Source organism: Austrofundulus limnaeus, unplaced genomic scaffold (genome assembly GCF_001266775.1).
Source record: "Austrofundulus limnaeus strain Quisiro unplaced genomic scaffold, Austrofundulus_limnaeus-1.0 Scaffold310, whole genome shotgun sequence".
Lineage (NCBI taxonomy): Eukaryota > Metazoa > Chordata > Actinopteri > Cyprinodontiformes > Rivulidae > Austrofundulus > Austrofundulus limnaeus.
Genome location: NW_013952712.1, coordinates 259,430 through 276,160, shown reverse-complemented (window position 1 = coordinate 276,160; position 16,731 = coordinate 259,430). Strand labels below are relative to the sequence as shown.

Below are 16,731 nucleotides of genomic sequence, written 5' to 3'. Positions count from 1 at the left end.
TGTCAGAGTATTGCCTGTTATTGTCATTATGTGTTAATCTGTGTACAGATCCAGCCCGCTGGATCAGAACTGTTCCCGGTCTCTGTTTTGTCCTTTAGTAGTGCTTTTTTATTCACATTAACAGTCACTCCTGGCAGCTTTAAATCAGCGGGGGTCCCAAGCACCGTTACCCTGTGTGCACCTCTCAGACGTCACTTCATTTGGCTTCAGTAGCAGCCGTCCTTCCAGCTGCCGTCCCTCAGGGCGCTCAGAGCAGCCAGGCTCTTAGGAGGAGCCAGCAAGCTGCAGACAGATGGAAACAAACTCTCCTCAACATCTGCACTTAAACTTGATAAGAACGCTTCATCAAAACTATTTTCACTTGAGTTCAAAAGTTGTCTTTGGACAGGTAAAACTTTATGAATTTTTAAAATTGTTTTTGAACTTTAAAAAACCATAATATTTATATCTTTCAGTTCACACAAGCCTTTTTCACAAATATAGCTGCAGACAGGGTCTTTCGTTCCTCTACAGTGACTCTTTGTATCTTTGGCCAAAAATAACATGGAAAATATTTCATTGATTTACAGAAAAGGCTAGATTTACCTTTTTTTTGTGGCCGAAGAAGTGTTTTCATTTTGTCAGAGGAAAAAAGAGCTATAAAATATTCTCTCCCCTTTCCATTTTTGTCCCAACATATATAAACACCAAGAACAAATACCGTAATCTACTTTTTTCAGTTCAGTATTGTATTAAACAATATTTTTCACATGTAGTATCTAACAAACACTAAATAAATTGTGTTATCTATATTTCAAGCTTCTAGCAGAGGGGTCACTACCCYCACTGAACAGAAAATGCCACCCAGTGGGATGTAGGGAAACCAACAGGGTGGGCACAGTTGTGGCTCTGTTTTATTTAGCAAGCAAAGGGGCAGAAATGCATTTTTATTGTAAAAGTTGCAGACCCCTGGTTTAGATCCACAAAAACACAGGGCAGCTGTTTGACATCGATATTCACCCCTCCAGACCCATCTCTGTAACATTTCCCATCTGAAAATATGATTCATTGGTTTAGAGTGCCCTAAAAATTAAGCATTAAAACAAAACAATGTTGGATAAAATGTGGTCGAACCACCTTTTCACTATCAATGAACTGAACCTGAAGCCACTTTCATTTCTCTTCCACAGCTTTATATTTCTTTGTGCACACAAGCTGAGCACAGAGTATAATGAGTTTGTGAAAGCTCACCTGCGTGTGGGTTGCATGATTTTACTCGCACGAGGAAGTCCGCTTGTTCCGATCAGGGAGGCCGGGCGAGGCAGAGAGCTGCGGGGGGCGGCGGCCTGGTTGGTGCTGGCTTTAAGGCTTAGTGGCAGCAAGCTGCTGCTGCTGGCTTTGAGGGGCTGGAGAGACGCCGCGCTGCTGGGGATGGAGTTTAAACTGGTAGAGGTGGACAGGGAGGTGGGACCCTGCTGCACGGTGGGGCTCACGTAGGCCGTGGCTTTCAGTGGGTGCCGGGGAGGGGAGGGGAAGTTTCCAACGCTCTGGACTCGCTGACTGAGCTGGCCCGGGGGAGGGACTGAAACGCAAAGACAAGAACGTGAGGCTGTGTCTAAAATAATCTGAGAAAGGGGAGCTCTGTGAGGCTGGTCCAGTGATTAAAAACAAAACAAAACAAAACATCAACACGAGTGTCTTACTGGAGGACTGCAGGCGAGCCAGTCCACTGGAGGAGTCAAAACTTTGGCTGCTGCGGAGGGAGGGCATCGTTGGCAAAGAGGAAGGGCCATGGGAGGGCGGGTTGGCAGGGGAAACCAGGCATGGAATACTGGGAACACTGGACATGCTGGGAGCTCGGATCAGGTTGGGCATGCTTCTTTGTAGCTTGTCTATGCAACAATACCAACAGCTCTTATCAGGGCTCGTAAAAGTGAGGCAATACACGAGACAGTACAACAGAGTATTAGGGCCACACAACAATTTTTTTAATTATTACGAGATTAAAGTCGTAATATTATGACTTGAAACTCGTAATATTATGACTTTAATCTCGTAATATTACGACTTTTTTCTCGTAATATTATGACTTTAAACTCGTAATATTACGACTTTTTTCTCGTAATATTATGACTTTAAACTCATAATATTATGACTTTAAACTTGTAATATTACAACGTTAAACTCGTAATATTATGACTTTAAACTCATAATATTATGACTAACTCGTAATATTACGACTTTAATCTCGTAAATTTATGACTTTATTCTCGTAATATTACGACTTTAAACTCGTAATATTATGACTTTATTCTCGTAATATTACGACTTTAAACTCGTAATATTATGACTTTATTCTTGTAATATTACAACTTTAAACTCGTAATATTACAACTTTATTCTCGTAATATTATGACTTTATTCTCGTAATATTACAACGTTAAACTCGTAATATTATGACTAACTCGTAATATTACGACTTTAATCTCGTAAATTTACGACTTTATTCTCATAATATTATGACTTTAAACTCGTAGTATTATGACTTTAATCTCGTAATATTACAACGTTAAACTCGTAATATTATGACTTTAATCTCATATACATTTTTACTTTATTTTTATACGACTTTAATGTCGTATTATTTTGACTTTATTCTCGAAATTAAAAAAAAATTTTTAAAAATCTTGTGTGGCCCTAATACTCTGTCGTAAGACAGAGACATGTAGTCGAAACAAAAGATAAACTAACGTTGTTGGGAAATAACAGGATTTATGGAACACTCACCTGCGTTGCTCCTGTATGCTGAGTGATTCTCTGCGATCAGGCCGGAGGCTCCGGAGAACGGAGAGAGTCCGCTGAGTGAAAACTGTGAGCTGCGTCTGCAGTCCCTGATGCTGGAGAAGGTGTGGGAGTGGGGCAGGCCGCTCCGCTGCGTGGAGCCGGTGCGGAACAGTCGGGGCTGCGGGGGCGGGAGCTGGTCGTACCCCTCGTCGTCGTCCTCCTCCTCCTCTTCCAGGTCCATCTCGCTGCTGCGTCTGAAGGAGTGCAGGGAGAAGCTGGAGCTGCGACGGCTGGCCGTGGCTGAGGTAGAGGCGTAGTCCTGTCGGAGACCTGAAGGAGGGTGCGACAGTGGGTTTGGTTTTTCTTTGAGGAAGAACATGAATCTAAACTTTAGAGGAACACGATACGCTTCCATTTGAAGATAACACTCATTATTATTCAGTAAATGTACAGATAAAATCAGACTTGTGTACATTTATTCTTTAAAGTAGCATTGTTCATCAGCCTTTCTGGGTAGAGTTTGCTTGTTCTCTCCGTGCATGCGTGGGTTCTCTCCGGGTACGCCGGCTTCCTCCCACAGACCAAAAACATGACTGTTAGGTTAATTGATAACTCTAAATTGTCCCTAGGTGTGAGTGAGAGAGTGAATGGTTGTTTGTCTCGTTTGTCTCTATGTGTGGCCCTGTGATGRACTTGCGACCTGTCCAGGGTGTACCCCGCCCCTCGCACTGTGACTGCTGGAAATGGGCACCAGTGACCCATGCAACCCTGAAAAGGAAGAAGCGTGTACAGAAAATGGATGGATGGATGTTCATCAGCCTCTAGAAGTGGACAAGACACGCCTTCATCAGACAAAACTGTGACAATATTGTTCTGATAGTAACAACAGAATGACTGAAATGAAGGTGGTCTTTTAAATATAAGTGTATTTTAAGCTAAGGTTTAAGGTCACATTTCTTCTGTATACGTCCTWTAAAAATACACTACCACTGTCCACTCACTCTCCTCCTGAAGTCGTGCCATGACTTCCACGTCTGTCATGTCCTGCAGTTTGTAGCTCATAGAGATGGAGTCATCCTCCAGCTCAGACACGCCCACCTCACTGTCCAGTGACGACTGCGGCGTGATGGATGCGTGGCGGCGACCTACGTCTGTATAGAAGAAGAAAAAAAAAAACAGGAGACGTGTGTTTTACAAAATCCATGTATGRTCTATTCTTTGGTTTTTCTATTTCAAATTAAGATGCAAAAATAAAAAAGGGTGTTTTTTGTTGTTGTTTATTATTAAATTAGAAAAAGGACAATTGCAAATAAAGGATTTTTCCATCCATCCATATTCTTCCTCTTATCCGGGGTCGGGTCGCGGGGGCAGCAGCCTAAGCAGAGAGACCCAGACTTCCCTGTCCCCAGCCACTTGGAAAGGATTTTTATTTTTTTACTGYAATGGTTAAAGCAAAGCTGAGCTTTATCTTTTGTTAGTGCACTATTTGGGACCTTCTGGTGGAACTGGAAACCATTTCCTGAACTTCTTACTTTTTTACTTCTCACCATGGATATGTTTGTCAGAAGAAGTCGACACATCTCATTGAGAGCTGATGAKCTTACTGTAAATAAAATAATTTTATTTTCCAAGTTATACAGAATAGAGTGCACTCATTGTCAATATCTTTAGGAATGGTTTCTGTTTTTAAGGAGTTTTCCAGCTGCTATAAACTCTTCCTCTTTAGCAACTTCCATCACTTCTGGTATCCCTGCTATATTATAACAACCAAATATTTTAATTTACATGTAAAAAAAAAAAAAAAAAAAAAACGCTGTGGATTTTTGATTAATTCGATTTTACATTTTTAAATTAACCAGAAAAACAAAAAAAGTTGTTTTCTTTTTGCAATTTTATTTCGAAAAACCAAATAATGAACCATACACAGATTTTACAAGACATTTCACTTGACAGATGGGATGTTTCTATGTATTTCAGTGTATTTTTTGGTCTTCAGATTTTCCTTTTAAAAACGGGTATTAAGAAACAAGAAATGAGTTGCTATTTGATTTTTGTTTTAAAATTCTGTAATTAAAATTAAAATACAAAGTAYTTCCCTTTCTTAGTGTCAAAAGAAGATGAGTAAAATAAAAAAAATGATTTGTGTTTCATTCTCTATTTCAGATGACAAAAAAGAAACTTACTTTGAAACCGAAACGAAAAAGGCTCTTTTGTTCATCCAAGACAGGTCGTGCCAAATTGTATCCCTAAAACATCTGTTACCCCACCGGAAGGGGCACTTATTCTGCATAATAACACAATAATTTCCGTAAATAAGGGCTGAAACACAGACATGTGTCCRTAAATGAGTTGTATGATTGTCACTCTGTGATCAAGGGCTTTGCAGAGGTACTTCATGTGTTTTTTGGCCAAATGAACTGCTTTTATTGTTTTATTGCCTCCATTTCTCTCAATAAAAAGCKAAATAAGACAAATTTCATTCCATTACTGTGATTGTTGTGGTTGTTGTTCTGTGAGCAGAAAGGGTATTTTTTCTTAGCCTTTTGACAAAATCTGTGCTGTTTCTGTCAGTTCTCATCCTCAGAGTGTTCCTTTCAGTGAGGGGTGGGCGATACTACGAGTTTGATATCGATGTGAAAACAAGTAAATACTTGGCAAATATACTCGATACCAAAGTCGACATCGGTGCTTTTAATTTGTAATGGGATGTTCATTGAATAACTTTGATATCGTGAGCGCCCCTTCTGGTGGGGGAACAGATTACTTTAGGGATACAGTAAGTTGGCACGACCTGCCGTAGAATACGAACAAACAAGCTTTTTYTTTCGTTTCTGTTTCAAGGTAATTTTCTTTTTTGTCATCCGAAACAGAAAATTAATTTAGATTTCTGTATTTTAAAACAAAAATCAAATAGCCACTCGTTTCTTGTTTTTTAATACCCTTTTCTTAAAGGGAAATCCAACAACCAAAATATATACTGACCCTAAAGCAGATAGAGAATCACTCCAGAGGACATAGCAGAAAAATATGAGAGCAGGTAAACAGTGTCGTCAGTGGGGTCTTACTGAGAAGAGCGGCGTTTGACAGAAAGGTGGGCGCTCTGTCGCTGACGCTGCAGCCAGTCCTGAGAGGGGGAGTCGGCTGGACTGCAGGCTGACTCGATGACACCAACGTAGCTTCAAATAAGGGAAAAGGGTGGGGGTGAAATATCATTACACTCGTACTGACTAAAATACAGATGAACAGTGAAATCTGAGCCTGCTTGTCTCTGCATGTCTTCAGGATGACACTGTAATCTCTTCTCTGTAGTTTGCTGTAATCTGTTGTACAATCCAAGCTGCAGCATATTTAAGAATCTAGGTTATGTTTGAKTAGTAAGACCCACAAGTGTTTTAGAGGAAACAGAACCTTTTGGCACATAGTCCTGATTAATTTGGACCTCAAGCAAGCAATAACGACTTTCAGCAAAAACTGTAAAAAAAAGCCGACTTCAGGCTCTCTACTGGAAATATGTCAAGTTGTGTATGCAGAAAAATGTGCCTTCTTTGTTAGATACAGATGTTTTTAACTTAGAAAAAAAGTATCTTTAATAATTTGCGATTGATATAGTTTAGGTTGGGAGGAGAAGATCTGACGTAAGTTTTAATCCAATAAAAGTATGAATTTAAAAATTATGCTGAGGGTAAAAATATTAAAATGACTCAGATATGTTAGCAATTTTAAAGAAACATCAAGATGTAAATTAAGATTTATTATGCCATCKATCTTTCACAAATTACAGCATCGTTTTTTAATAAAACTAAAAAACTTTGATGGCTTCAGATGACCCGAGGATGTTGATTAGCGTGACTCTTGTTAGGATTAAACTGTGATTGTGTTACCTGGGCTCTCGGTTAGTGAAGCAGGTTTAGTGTAAGGCAGGACGGGGCAGCTGAGGGTGGAGAGCCCCTCGATGCAGCTGTACGGACGCACAGACGAGACTCCTCGCCACCGTTTCGCTACAGGAACAAGATTACAGTGAGGCACGTGTTAGACTGAGTCCTTCAACATGTAACACACACATACAGCATGAGCGCACAACGTTAATCTGCCTCTCACAGATCAATATTGATGGAAATGTTTGGGTCAGAAAAGGCAGATAATGTAGATGAGGGTTTAAATGGCTAAAGCATATTTTTTATACTTCTTAGATTAAGCGGGGCTTGTACATGTAGGTCACATCTTATTCCAACAAGGGAATCTAAAAACTGATTTCTTTGTTATTCTCCTTTAAATTTCCCATTGTAATTAATTTGCTGAACAGAACTAATGGGTTGCATATTGGTAGCAGCATAAGCCACTTGTCTGTAGGCCAATCACTGATTTGGAAAGCATGACATGGGATTATTTTCTGGCCAGGCTTGTCTTTAAACTCAAATACTCATCAATACATTTCATCCAGCTTTAGGTAAACCCTTAAAGCCATAGTTCAGATCATGTGGAAAGGTTACGAACAAAAAATATCCTACCTGTTGTAGATAGCTTTTTATACATCCTCAATTTAGGAGAAATATAGTTTAATCCTGAATAGACTGACAAGCTAAAGACTAGTCYAAGTCAGGACAAGGCCAAAGTGTGTTTTTAAACAGCTCTAACCCACATAGAGGGCAGGTGTGGGCCAGACCTGGTGTTAAGCTGACACCAGGCAAGTGTTTTGATGTGGGCCAGGTCTGGCAATGATGGCACTGTATGTATAATGGAATGTATAACTTCAATGCTGTTTTTTCTTTCTTGCAGAACAAACTAAGACATAAGCAGAATATAGAAGGAAGTTTGTTGTAAAATCATTTTATTTTTCCCTCTGGTTCTTCTGAGATTTTGTTTTAGTTCCATTTAAGTTTGAACTGAAATTTACTGCACTTTATTACTATTAGTCATTTTTTAACAGTTTAAGACTGAAGCAGAGTAAACTTCTATAGATGTGCTGCTAAAATTTACGTTATAGTTTACATTTTAATTTAAATTTGGTAGTTGCATGTTGAGGAAAATGTATAAAAAATAACTTATTTTGTTTTTTAATGTATGCATAGCATTTGTTTTGCAGTATTTGTATTGTTCATACATTCAGAGGGAGTGTGGCCTTATAAAAAAGAGCCTGTTTGAAATAAAATAAATGGTTTCAAAAGTTATGGTGTGATTTTTATACCAACTTATCTACTTGTCAGAGTTTGCACTACCTTTTTATTGTCAAACATAATATTTACCCATCAATTTTTGCATGATAATTGCATTTCATTTTCATTCTGTTTAACATTCAACAAGTTGAACAGATAATCCACATGAACCCCGCTACTTGGTATCGGTATCGGTATCGGTGAGTACCTAAACTGAAGTACTCGTACTTGTACTCAGTCTTGAAAAAACTGGTATCGGGACACCCCTAGTTTTAATGTAGCGTTTGCATGACCTGCTGAGAAGTTTTGTAAATCAAAGCAGTTTTAAGATGTCAACGATCCACTTTGGTTTTAGTCCTGCTCTGATTAGCGGTTAGCTCATCAGTCTGGTCAAAAATAAACTTAATTTTTCCAAACTGATGTAAATCAAAAACCTATCCACAACAAGTAAGATATTAATTGTTCCTTCCACAAAAAAATAAAACTTAAAAAAGATCTGAATTATTCATTTAAGCCTTGAAAAGTCATGCTTTGTTCATTGTGTAAACATGTTTACCTCTGTTAACTGGTTGTCAGAAATGTGCCCTCGTTTGACATTTCTCAGACAATTAGGTTCAGCTACTACTGGATAAATAAACATTCATTCCAGGTTACGCAACAGCTTCTGCTAGATCTCACACACAGGGATGCATTCAGGAGCTGGAGGAGGTGAGCCAGCCCACACTGAACCCAACTTTTGAGAAAATAAAGAACCTTGAAACKGACACAATCGAACTCTACTGATGTGAGTTTCTCTAACAGTGAACACGACTTCAGCGTGAGAATATTTCACAGGACGCTATTTTAAAATCAAAACATATAGCTGCAGGTGCAAAAAGGCATACTTTTATATTGTTTCATGTGAAGAGCAGCTGGGAAAATCAGCTTTAACAACCCACTTAATGTAACCAGAGTCTCTATGGCAACCATATCCCCACGCATGTGAGCCGAAACTGTAAAGCATCRGATCCAAAACTGGGTCCAGCAGCACATAATGCCACATAAATGTACCAGTTATGGTCCTGATCACATAAATCATATAATTTCTAGAATTCCAATAATCCCTTATCCCAGATGATGAGATTATAACTACAAATGCATGAAAACAAATGCAGATTTCAAACAAATCAAGTGTTTCATCAACATCCTCCTGGGCTGCCTTTTTTTCTTGTCCTATATTAGATACACAGCTGTGACTGGCTAGTGTGAGGAACACAGGATGAAAACGTGTTTGAACTGAAACGAGGACGGGATGTATTCTGTCWGAACAAATACAAGCTCCATGATCARTCAGCTCATCACGTCTCCAGGCATTAAATAATCAAACTGAAGTTTTTTTGTTTTGTTTTTTGAAAATATCAATGTTTTACAACTCTGTCAATCAATATTACTCCAAACATGCTGTTCAATGAGCTATCTACAGCAGGTAAGATACTTATTATTTATAACCCTTTTTAAAAGCTCTCTAGTGCTACTTTAATTATTATAATTTAGCTAGTACCAAATTTGAATTAATATATTCAACCTTTGAGTCATTCAACATCACAGCAGTCAACATGTGCAGATGCTGGACCTGCTTTTCCAAACCCTCTAACCTTGATCAAGTCTGTGACAGAAGGTCATCTTAGCCAGCTCCACCTCAGGCCCAGGATGGTCCAGGACCTGCCTACACCACTGGAAAGGGCTGATGAYGCTTTCACTCTTGAGCTTAGCTTTAGGAGACACATAAAGCCTGGAAAAACAAAAGAACAAGTTAGAGTAAGTCATGTCCCGCAACCTTATCTGCACATTCAGGTAAAAAAGTTTCAAAATGGTCCATTAATTCATATAGTGAAAAAAATGACTTCAATAGGCGAGTTTAACAGTGTTATATTGAACTGTGACACCACTTTAAATCAACCTGTGAGATTTTTGGGAAGTCCAAACAGCTTTCAACAAAATGCAGCAATAGTTTTAACATTACAACATACGTAATTTGCTTAAACCTTRTCCATCACATGCATTCCCACAAGGATTCTGAGAAATTAAATCATTTAGAGCAATAGGCTGTTTATCAAAATTTACATATTTAATCTAAAACACACAAAAAAACAAAAACAGATTTTTTTTCTGTCCATAAATAAATAAATAAATAAATAAATAAATAAATAAATAAATAAATAAAAAGTTCTAATCAAAAAGCGTGTCACCTCTTTACTTGGATACACACAAATCTGACACACTCTGTTAACACTCAGACTATATGAATAACTCTCAGCTACTACCACACCACATGTGCACTTCACAAACATATAGCTTATTCTTGTGTTTATTAAAGGGGCAATAGTATGTGTTTCTCAGGCATATGTTTAAATTCTATGCCATAATAAACTAACTATGTCACCTTCAGTTGTTATTAAAATGTTGTTTAAATGTTTAAATAGAAAATAAGCTTGACTTCTTATCATATCTGTTTCTAAACACCTTGAAATTGGCCTCTGTCTCTTTAAGAACCTCCTACCACTTCTGTCCCGCTCATTTCAGCATGGGGCTGGGTGGGTGTGTGTGCTCTGTGATGAGGAAGCTCAGCTTGGAGACACAGCCCAGAGGAGGAGCTGATCCCAAAAGGCGATTCTAGTCCCTAACCCTAACCCTAACCAGTTTTGCTCCCCTGCCTGGCTGCCTCAAGTTAAGGTTAAGTTTAAGGTTAAAGTGCCTGTGACATCAAATTTTTGAGATAAACATGAATGCATTTTTGGAAAGATAACATTGATAACATATTGCAAAACAAATTTCACATCGCAGATGAACGGTTATTGAGATATTTGCATGTGAAGTAACAGGAAGTGATGTCAAAGCAGAATGTCTGCATGTGAACAGAGCATTGCTACAACGGCTAACAACACAGACTGTGGAGAAGAATATATTTCTTTACATTATTTTAAGTCTCTGTTAAAGTTTAAATTATTTTTGTTTTAACAAACAAAGACCAAAGACTTTATTTTATTAATGAGTTCCCCTTTGATGTCACTTCCTGTTTTACTTTGGCTGAGACAGATTCAAAAGAAAATAGGCCAGTTATGTGACAAAATGGGTAAAATCATGTGTTTTAGGGCAATTTCTAAAGTATAAATATGTTTTCTTTGACTTTTTGTATTTGAAGTATATGCATGTCACAGTCACTTTAAATAGCTGAGGTTGCTTCTTGAATTGGGTTGAATCAAAAGTTAAATAGTTGCATCCATAATACATCCAATGATTACTGTCTGAGATATTTTGCTAACACACAAACCTATTGCAAGTGGACCTCGGTTTTTTGTTATCTGGCTGACTCTCGTAGAATATATCTATTCAATAAGGTATTACTTCAGGCTGATTCTGTGTGGTAGAATTAGAAAGGGACCATTTGAGTCCCGGACAATTCAAGTGTATAAACACAAAGCAGGCAGAGCTGACMCTTAACTCAACAACTAGGCCAGCGTTCCACTGACTTTAAGGTGAACCTGTCATGTTAAATGGAGGCCAGTGCGTACTGGACGCAGGAGATAAATGCTGGATCCCATCAGTGCAGCCCTCAGCTGTGAGCTACATTTTCCACATCATCACATAAAGCTGGTGTAATGCTTCAGTARTCAAATTCGTCGGTTTGCGAGCAGCTCAAGTCAGCAGCCACTGTGCCTCAAAGTAGTTCAGCCCGGGGCTGAACAGCACGAGCACAGCCAAGCTGTTTGATCACACACTGAAGGGAGGGCCGTTGTTTCTAAATTCATCCCACAGACTTATTCTGAACACCTACCTATGCTGCATGTAAAGAGCGTACAGGAGCCTTTTATTCTCAGGAGGCTGCAAGCTCAATAAATGATTCAAATAATACGATAATCAACCAATGGCTGCATGACAGGCTAGCATCTCTCAAAGAGCTGTTTAAAATAAGGGGGGGGGGGGATGCTTCTAATGTGAGGAGCTTTCTGAATTCAAACTAAAAGCTTAGGAGCTCTCACAAGCACATCACTCCCTACCCTCCCTCCTGAGGGTCACTGAGGTCTTCAAACCATCCATCTTCTCGGTCCAAAATGTGAATAAAGCTGTCCTCAAAAAAAGTATGTCTCTTTGCACAACCAGCATCATTTTAAGTTACGTGTTTGTTACTGACTGCAGCCATGAGAGCCAGGTGATAATCTAGTTGCTCTGCTCTCACCACTTGTTTGGTTGCCTGTCTGTTAACAAAATATCTCATTAACTACTTGATTGATTTTAATGAAACTCTGGGAAATAGTTTAATTTATGCACATCTATAAATGTTTAATTTTTGAATTCAGCTCGAATCAAAATGGCCACCACAGCTGATCAAACTCCTCAAACACAAAACTGGTTCTAACTTAATCAATTCCACGACCACTTTCCTAAAACTCAGTTTGAGACTAATTTAGAACATATACACTGTGCTTAGCAAAACATCTTTGTTTAAAAACTTGTCTGTTAGCAAAATATCTCATGAACCACTAAGCAGATTTGAACAACCTCAGAAAGTGAATAACACAGGTACATTTAACACTGATTAACTCTAAAACTATTTAAAATCAAAATCAAACACAAAACTTAAACAGATACTAAGATCTGTCCTGCTGTAGCTCAGAGATCAGGAAATATCAGGTGGAATTTTGAATCACAAGATTTGATTATGTTTCAACCTTAACATGTGATCTCATAAAACCTTAGGATGAAAGATTGGGTGATAGCCTATGCATTCCTTTGTTTATAGTTTGCAGTCATACACTGGGGGGAGAGTAGGGAGAGTGATCTGCATGTGAGTTCAGCTCATACAGAGCTTCACATCACACAAATTAAAGCTCTCTGTCTTTTGGCCTATAAAGCACAAAAATAAATATATTATTTTCATTATAAATGAATAAAGTCAAACATAAGCGCTCACCAGCTCTCAGTCTCTCCAACTGAGAGCACCGTGTCCAGGTCCAAAACATCCACCTCGTCCAGAACAGTGGCTCCTCCGTCCCCCTGCTCGGCGGCGTCAGGAGACGCGGAGCTCGGCTGGAAATAGGCGAACGGCTCCTCGGCCGACCCCCGGCTCTCGGACGCACACAGCAGGGACTGCGCGGGACTGGAAAGGTCGTATTTAACGGAGAAATGGTCCCCCAGACGCGCCGTGGCGCCGTGCAGACAAGACAGAGGGCTCTGGAGGTGACGAGGGCCGGCGGAGCAATTGTTCCCAGCGCTCGCTCGGCTCCGCAATTGTTCATTCTGCCTCTCCAGTTTTCGCACCAATTCTTGAAGCTTTAACACCTCCAGCTCCGCGTTGGTGATTTTACTGCCGCAGCTGACGTCCGCCATCATCGCGGGGTTCAACACCTCTGCTTCCATTTGGTAAAAAAGCACATCTGAGAGGAGCAGGAGCTGTGGAGCACGGCCTGCCTGCCTGCAGAGGGTCCTTTTCAGACAGACACAGTGTCCAGATTCCCCCTGTTAAAGCCACAACACACACACACCACTCACAGTGATGCTACTGCTGGGATGACTGCACAGYCGCCTTCTGATTGGTCAGCAGCTCTGAGTTTAATTCCCATCACACCACTTCCCAGGAAGTATTTCTTCCAGCATCACAGCCTACACATTTAACTCCAAAAAGGAAACGTCTTACAGTAGGCCTACAGACCAAAAGTTTGGACACACCTTCTTATTCAGAGTTTTCTTTATTTTCATGACTATGAAAATTGTAGATTTACACTGAAGGCATCAAAACTATGAATTAACACATGTGGAATTATATACTTAACAAAAAAAGTGTGAAACAACTGAAAATATGTCTTATATTCTAGGTTCTTCAAAGTAGTCACCTTTTGCTTTGATTACTGCTTTGCACACTCTTGGAATTCTCTTGGTGAGCTTCAAGAGGTAGTCACCTGAAATGGTTTTCATTTCACAKGTGTGCCCTGTCAGGTTTAATAAGTGGGATTTCTTGCCTTATAAATGGGGTTGGGACCATCAGTTGTGTTGTGCAGAAGGTGGATACAGTACACAGCTGATAGTCCTACTGAATAGACCTAGAATTTATATTATGGCAAGAAAAAGCAGCTTAGTAAAGAAAAATGAGTGGCCATCATTACTTTGAGAAATGAAGGTCAGTCAGTCTGAAAACTTGGGAAAACTTTGAAAGTGTCCCCAAGTTCAGTCGCAAAAACCATCAAGTGCTACAAAGAAACTGGCTCACATGAGGACCACCCCGTTAAGAGGAGACTGTGGGAATCAGGCCTTCATGGTAAAATAACTGCTAGGAAATCACTGCTCAGGACAGGAAACAAGCAGAAGAGACTTGTTTGGGTTAAAGAACACAAGGAATGGACATTAGACCAGTGGAACTCTGCTTTGGTCTGATGAGTCCAAATTTGAGATCTTTGGTTSCAACCACCGTGTCTTTGTGTGATGCAGAAAAGGTGAATGGATGGACTCTGCATGCTGGTTCCCACCGTGAAGCATGRAAGAGGAGGTGTGATGGTGTGGGGGTGCTTTGCTGGTGACTCTGTTGGGGATTTATTCAAAACTGAAGGCAAACTGAACCAGCATGTCCACCATAGCATCTTGCAGCGGCAAGCTATTCCATCCGGTTTGCGTTTATTTGGACCATCATTTATTTTTCAACAGAACAATAACACCAAACACACCTCCAGGCTGTGTAAGGGCTATTTGACCAAGAAGAAGAGTGATAGGGTGCTGTGCCAGATGACCTGGCCCACACTGGACCTGAACCCAATTGAGATGGTTTGGGGTGAGCTGGACCACAGACTGAAGGCAAAAGGGCCAACAAGGGCTAAGTGTCTCTGGGAACTCCTTATTATTTCCGTATTTGTTGCATTAGGTGAATGGAAAACACTTGTAACTAAATGTCCTGCCTGTAACAAGCCTTCTTTTGTCAATAAAAGTTTTTCTTTGTCTTCCTACCAGTTTGGATTTACCCAGATTAGAATTACCACAGTGCAGAAATGGCTGTTATTGGCTTCATATAGACTTTGGAGAACTGCTGAGACATGCTCTCATTTTAGGAATTTAAATCCTTGGCACTTTATAATATTTATTGCCGACCAAAAGAATAGTTGAAAGGTACATAAAACTAGAGCATGTTATCTGACAAAATTTATAACTCTGGTTGTAGGTAAACTAAATGTAAATGAAATTCAAAAATTCCCATGATGTTGACAAAACATTTATTGCTTAATATTTAAAGGTGCATTTCAAAACTACACATGATTTGGTATATCTTGGTTGCAAATGCATTAAGCATATTGTTGGCATATTCTATCACAAATTTAAAATGCATAATAGACTGTGGTAAAGAGCCACAAACCTGTGAACAAATGATGCAAACATAAAAACAGACAAATCACCCCAGCATGTAATAAGCACTTGTGATTTTTGTGATGAAACTAAAAAACTCCCATTCAAATAAACTCCATTTTGTTACAATATTAATATAATCTTATATCATATTCATCAAAAAATTCTCCAAAATCCATCACATTTTGAGATTCTGTTTCATCCTGTTTTATAAATTTTTTGTATTTCTTTTTTTGAGGGGGAGGGGTCTACAGTGATTTAGAAGTAATCCAAAAAAAGGGGGGACATTTTCAATCACTTGTAAATTTTAGATGAAGATATTTGTCTTTGCTTCTATTGCACAAAGGAAAAAACCCCCGGCCCTAAGTGGTGTAATGAGTTTTTTTTAATGTTTCCCACAAGAATCCCCAGAAAAGAAAACTATAAAGAGGTAGGTACAGAGACAGCAACATCACAACATGTTTAAAGATCATGTAACTGTGATTTGTCAAAGCCATTACTAAAAGATGTCTCCGTTTGGTAAAATGCCAGCATAAGGACCCACGTCACCCACATTGTGATGCAACAAGTTGAATAATCTTCAAGGAAGGGCTCAGCGACGCCATTTCTCTGGGGGGAAAGAGAATGACATAACATCGATGTCATTAGGATTTCTGTAAAAATAGCAAACACTATTAAGAGTCGTTTGAGCGTAATCTCCACGGATGGATCAGAACTTTTACCTCTGGTGTCCTCGAAGCAGTTCTCGCAGTGCACCATGCGTTTATAGATCCACATGCTGTCCCCGGCTTTCATGTTACTCAGAGAGCCGTGGCAGACTTGACACTGCCAAAACACAGATATATATATGCTGAACGCACAGCTGATGGCTGCTACTGGCTGAAGTACTTTTATGTAAGCATTTCTAAGCTGCTTTGATCCATTTCAGACACATTATAATAAGGTTTTGCAAACATTATATTCAAGTAAATTATGAGTTGGATTTGACTAAATCTACTACTAAAATAAATAGCACAAAAAGTAAAGAAATGTGTGTTTGGTGGATTGTTTCTTTGTTGTAATAATGCTTCTTGGCAATAGGTTTTATACCATTAAATCCTGGTCATTCTCTTATAAATGGTGCAACATTTGTAAGGAATGTGCATTTGTGGGATGAGCAGTAGAGCTGTGAAGGTTGCACACATAAGAAATTGCCGTATATTCTCTGTCATTGCCAAACAACTTATTTTGCTGTTTTTGTTGACACTTGTTTTGAGCCTCTGGCACCCCCAGTCTCCCTCTGTAAGATTTATCGCCAAGAACTTTTGTTACAATAAAGAAATAATCTACCAAAAACAAATGTTCTTACGTTTTGTGTTAGGTTTAGTTAGTTGTTGCAACCTGATTAAAGGAAAGTCATGCCATCCATCCATCCATCCATCCATCCATTTTCTTCCGCCTATCCGGGGTC

The 16,731-nt window shown here is 39.3% G+C and overlaps 2 protein-coding genes across 5 annotated transcripts in view; both read right to left on the bottom strand.

Annotated features, from left to right (window-relative positions):
• slain1a (SLAIN motif family, member 1a) lies at positions 1-13,435 on the bottom strand. 2 transcript variants are annotated; one of them, XM_014021896.1, is made up of 9 exons: positions 12,868-13,433; positions 9,551-9,687; positions 6,645-6,761; positions 5,829-5,939; positions 3,765-3,914; positions 2,767-3,093; positions 1,683-1,871; positions 1,231-1,561; positions 1-282 (listed from the first exon to the last, which is right to left on the bottom strand). In XM_014021896.1, the coding sequence occupies exons 1-9, from the start codon at positions 13,311-13,313 to the stop codon at positions 207-209; spliced, it is 1,884 nt and encodes a 627-aa protein (XP_013877350.1). In that variant the 5' UTR covers positions 13,314-13,433; the 3' UTR covers positions 1-206. The 2 variants fall into 2 exon arrangements, with proteins under 2 accessions (XP_013877350.1, XP_013877351.1); XM_014021897.1 differs by lacking the exon at positions 1,683-1,871 and having other exon boundaries at positions 12,868-13,435.
• A 1,699-nt stretch (positions 13,436-15,134) lies between these two features.
• The window catches only part of scel (sciellin), an 18,121-nt gene continuing 16,524 nt past the window's right edge, over positions 15,135-16,731 (bottom strand). For all 3 annotated transcript variants that reach the window (XM_014021894.1, XM_014021893.1, XM_014021895.1), the window contains 2 exons: positions 16,004-16,106; positions 15,135-15,890 (listed from right to left, as the gene is read on the bottom strand). In XM_014021894.1, the coding sequence (XP_013877348.1) occupies positions 15,874-15,890; positions 16,004-16,106 (120 nt within the window). In that variant the 3' untranslated portion in view covers positions 15,135-15,873. The remainder of the gene's footprint in view (positions 15,891-16,003; positions 16,107-16,731) is intronic.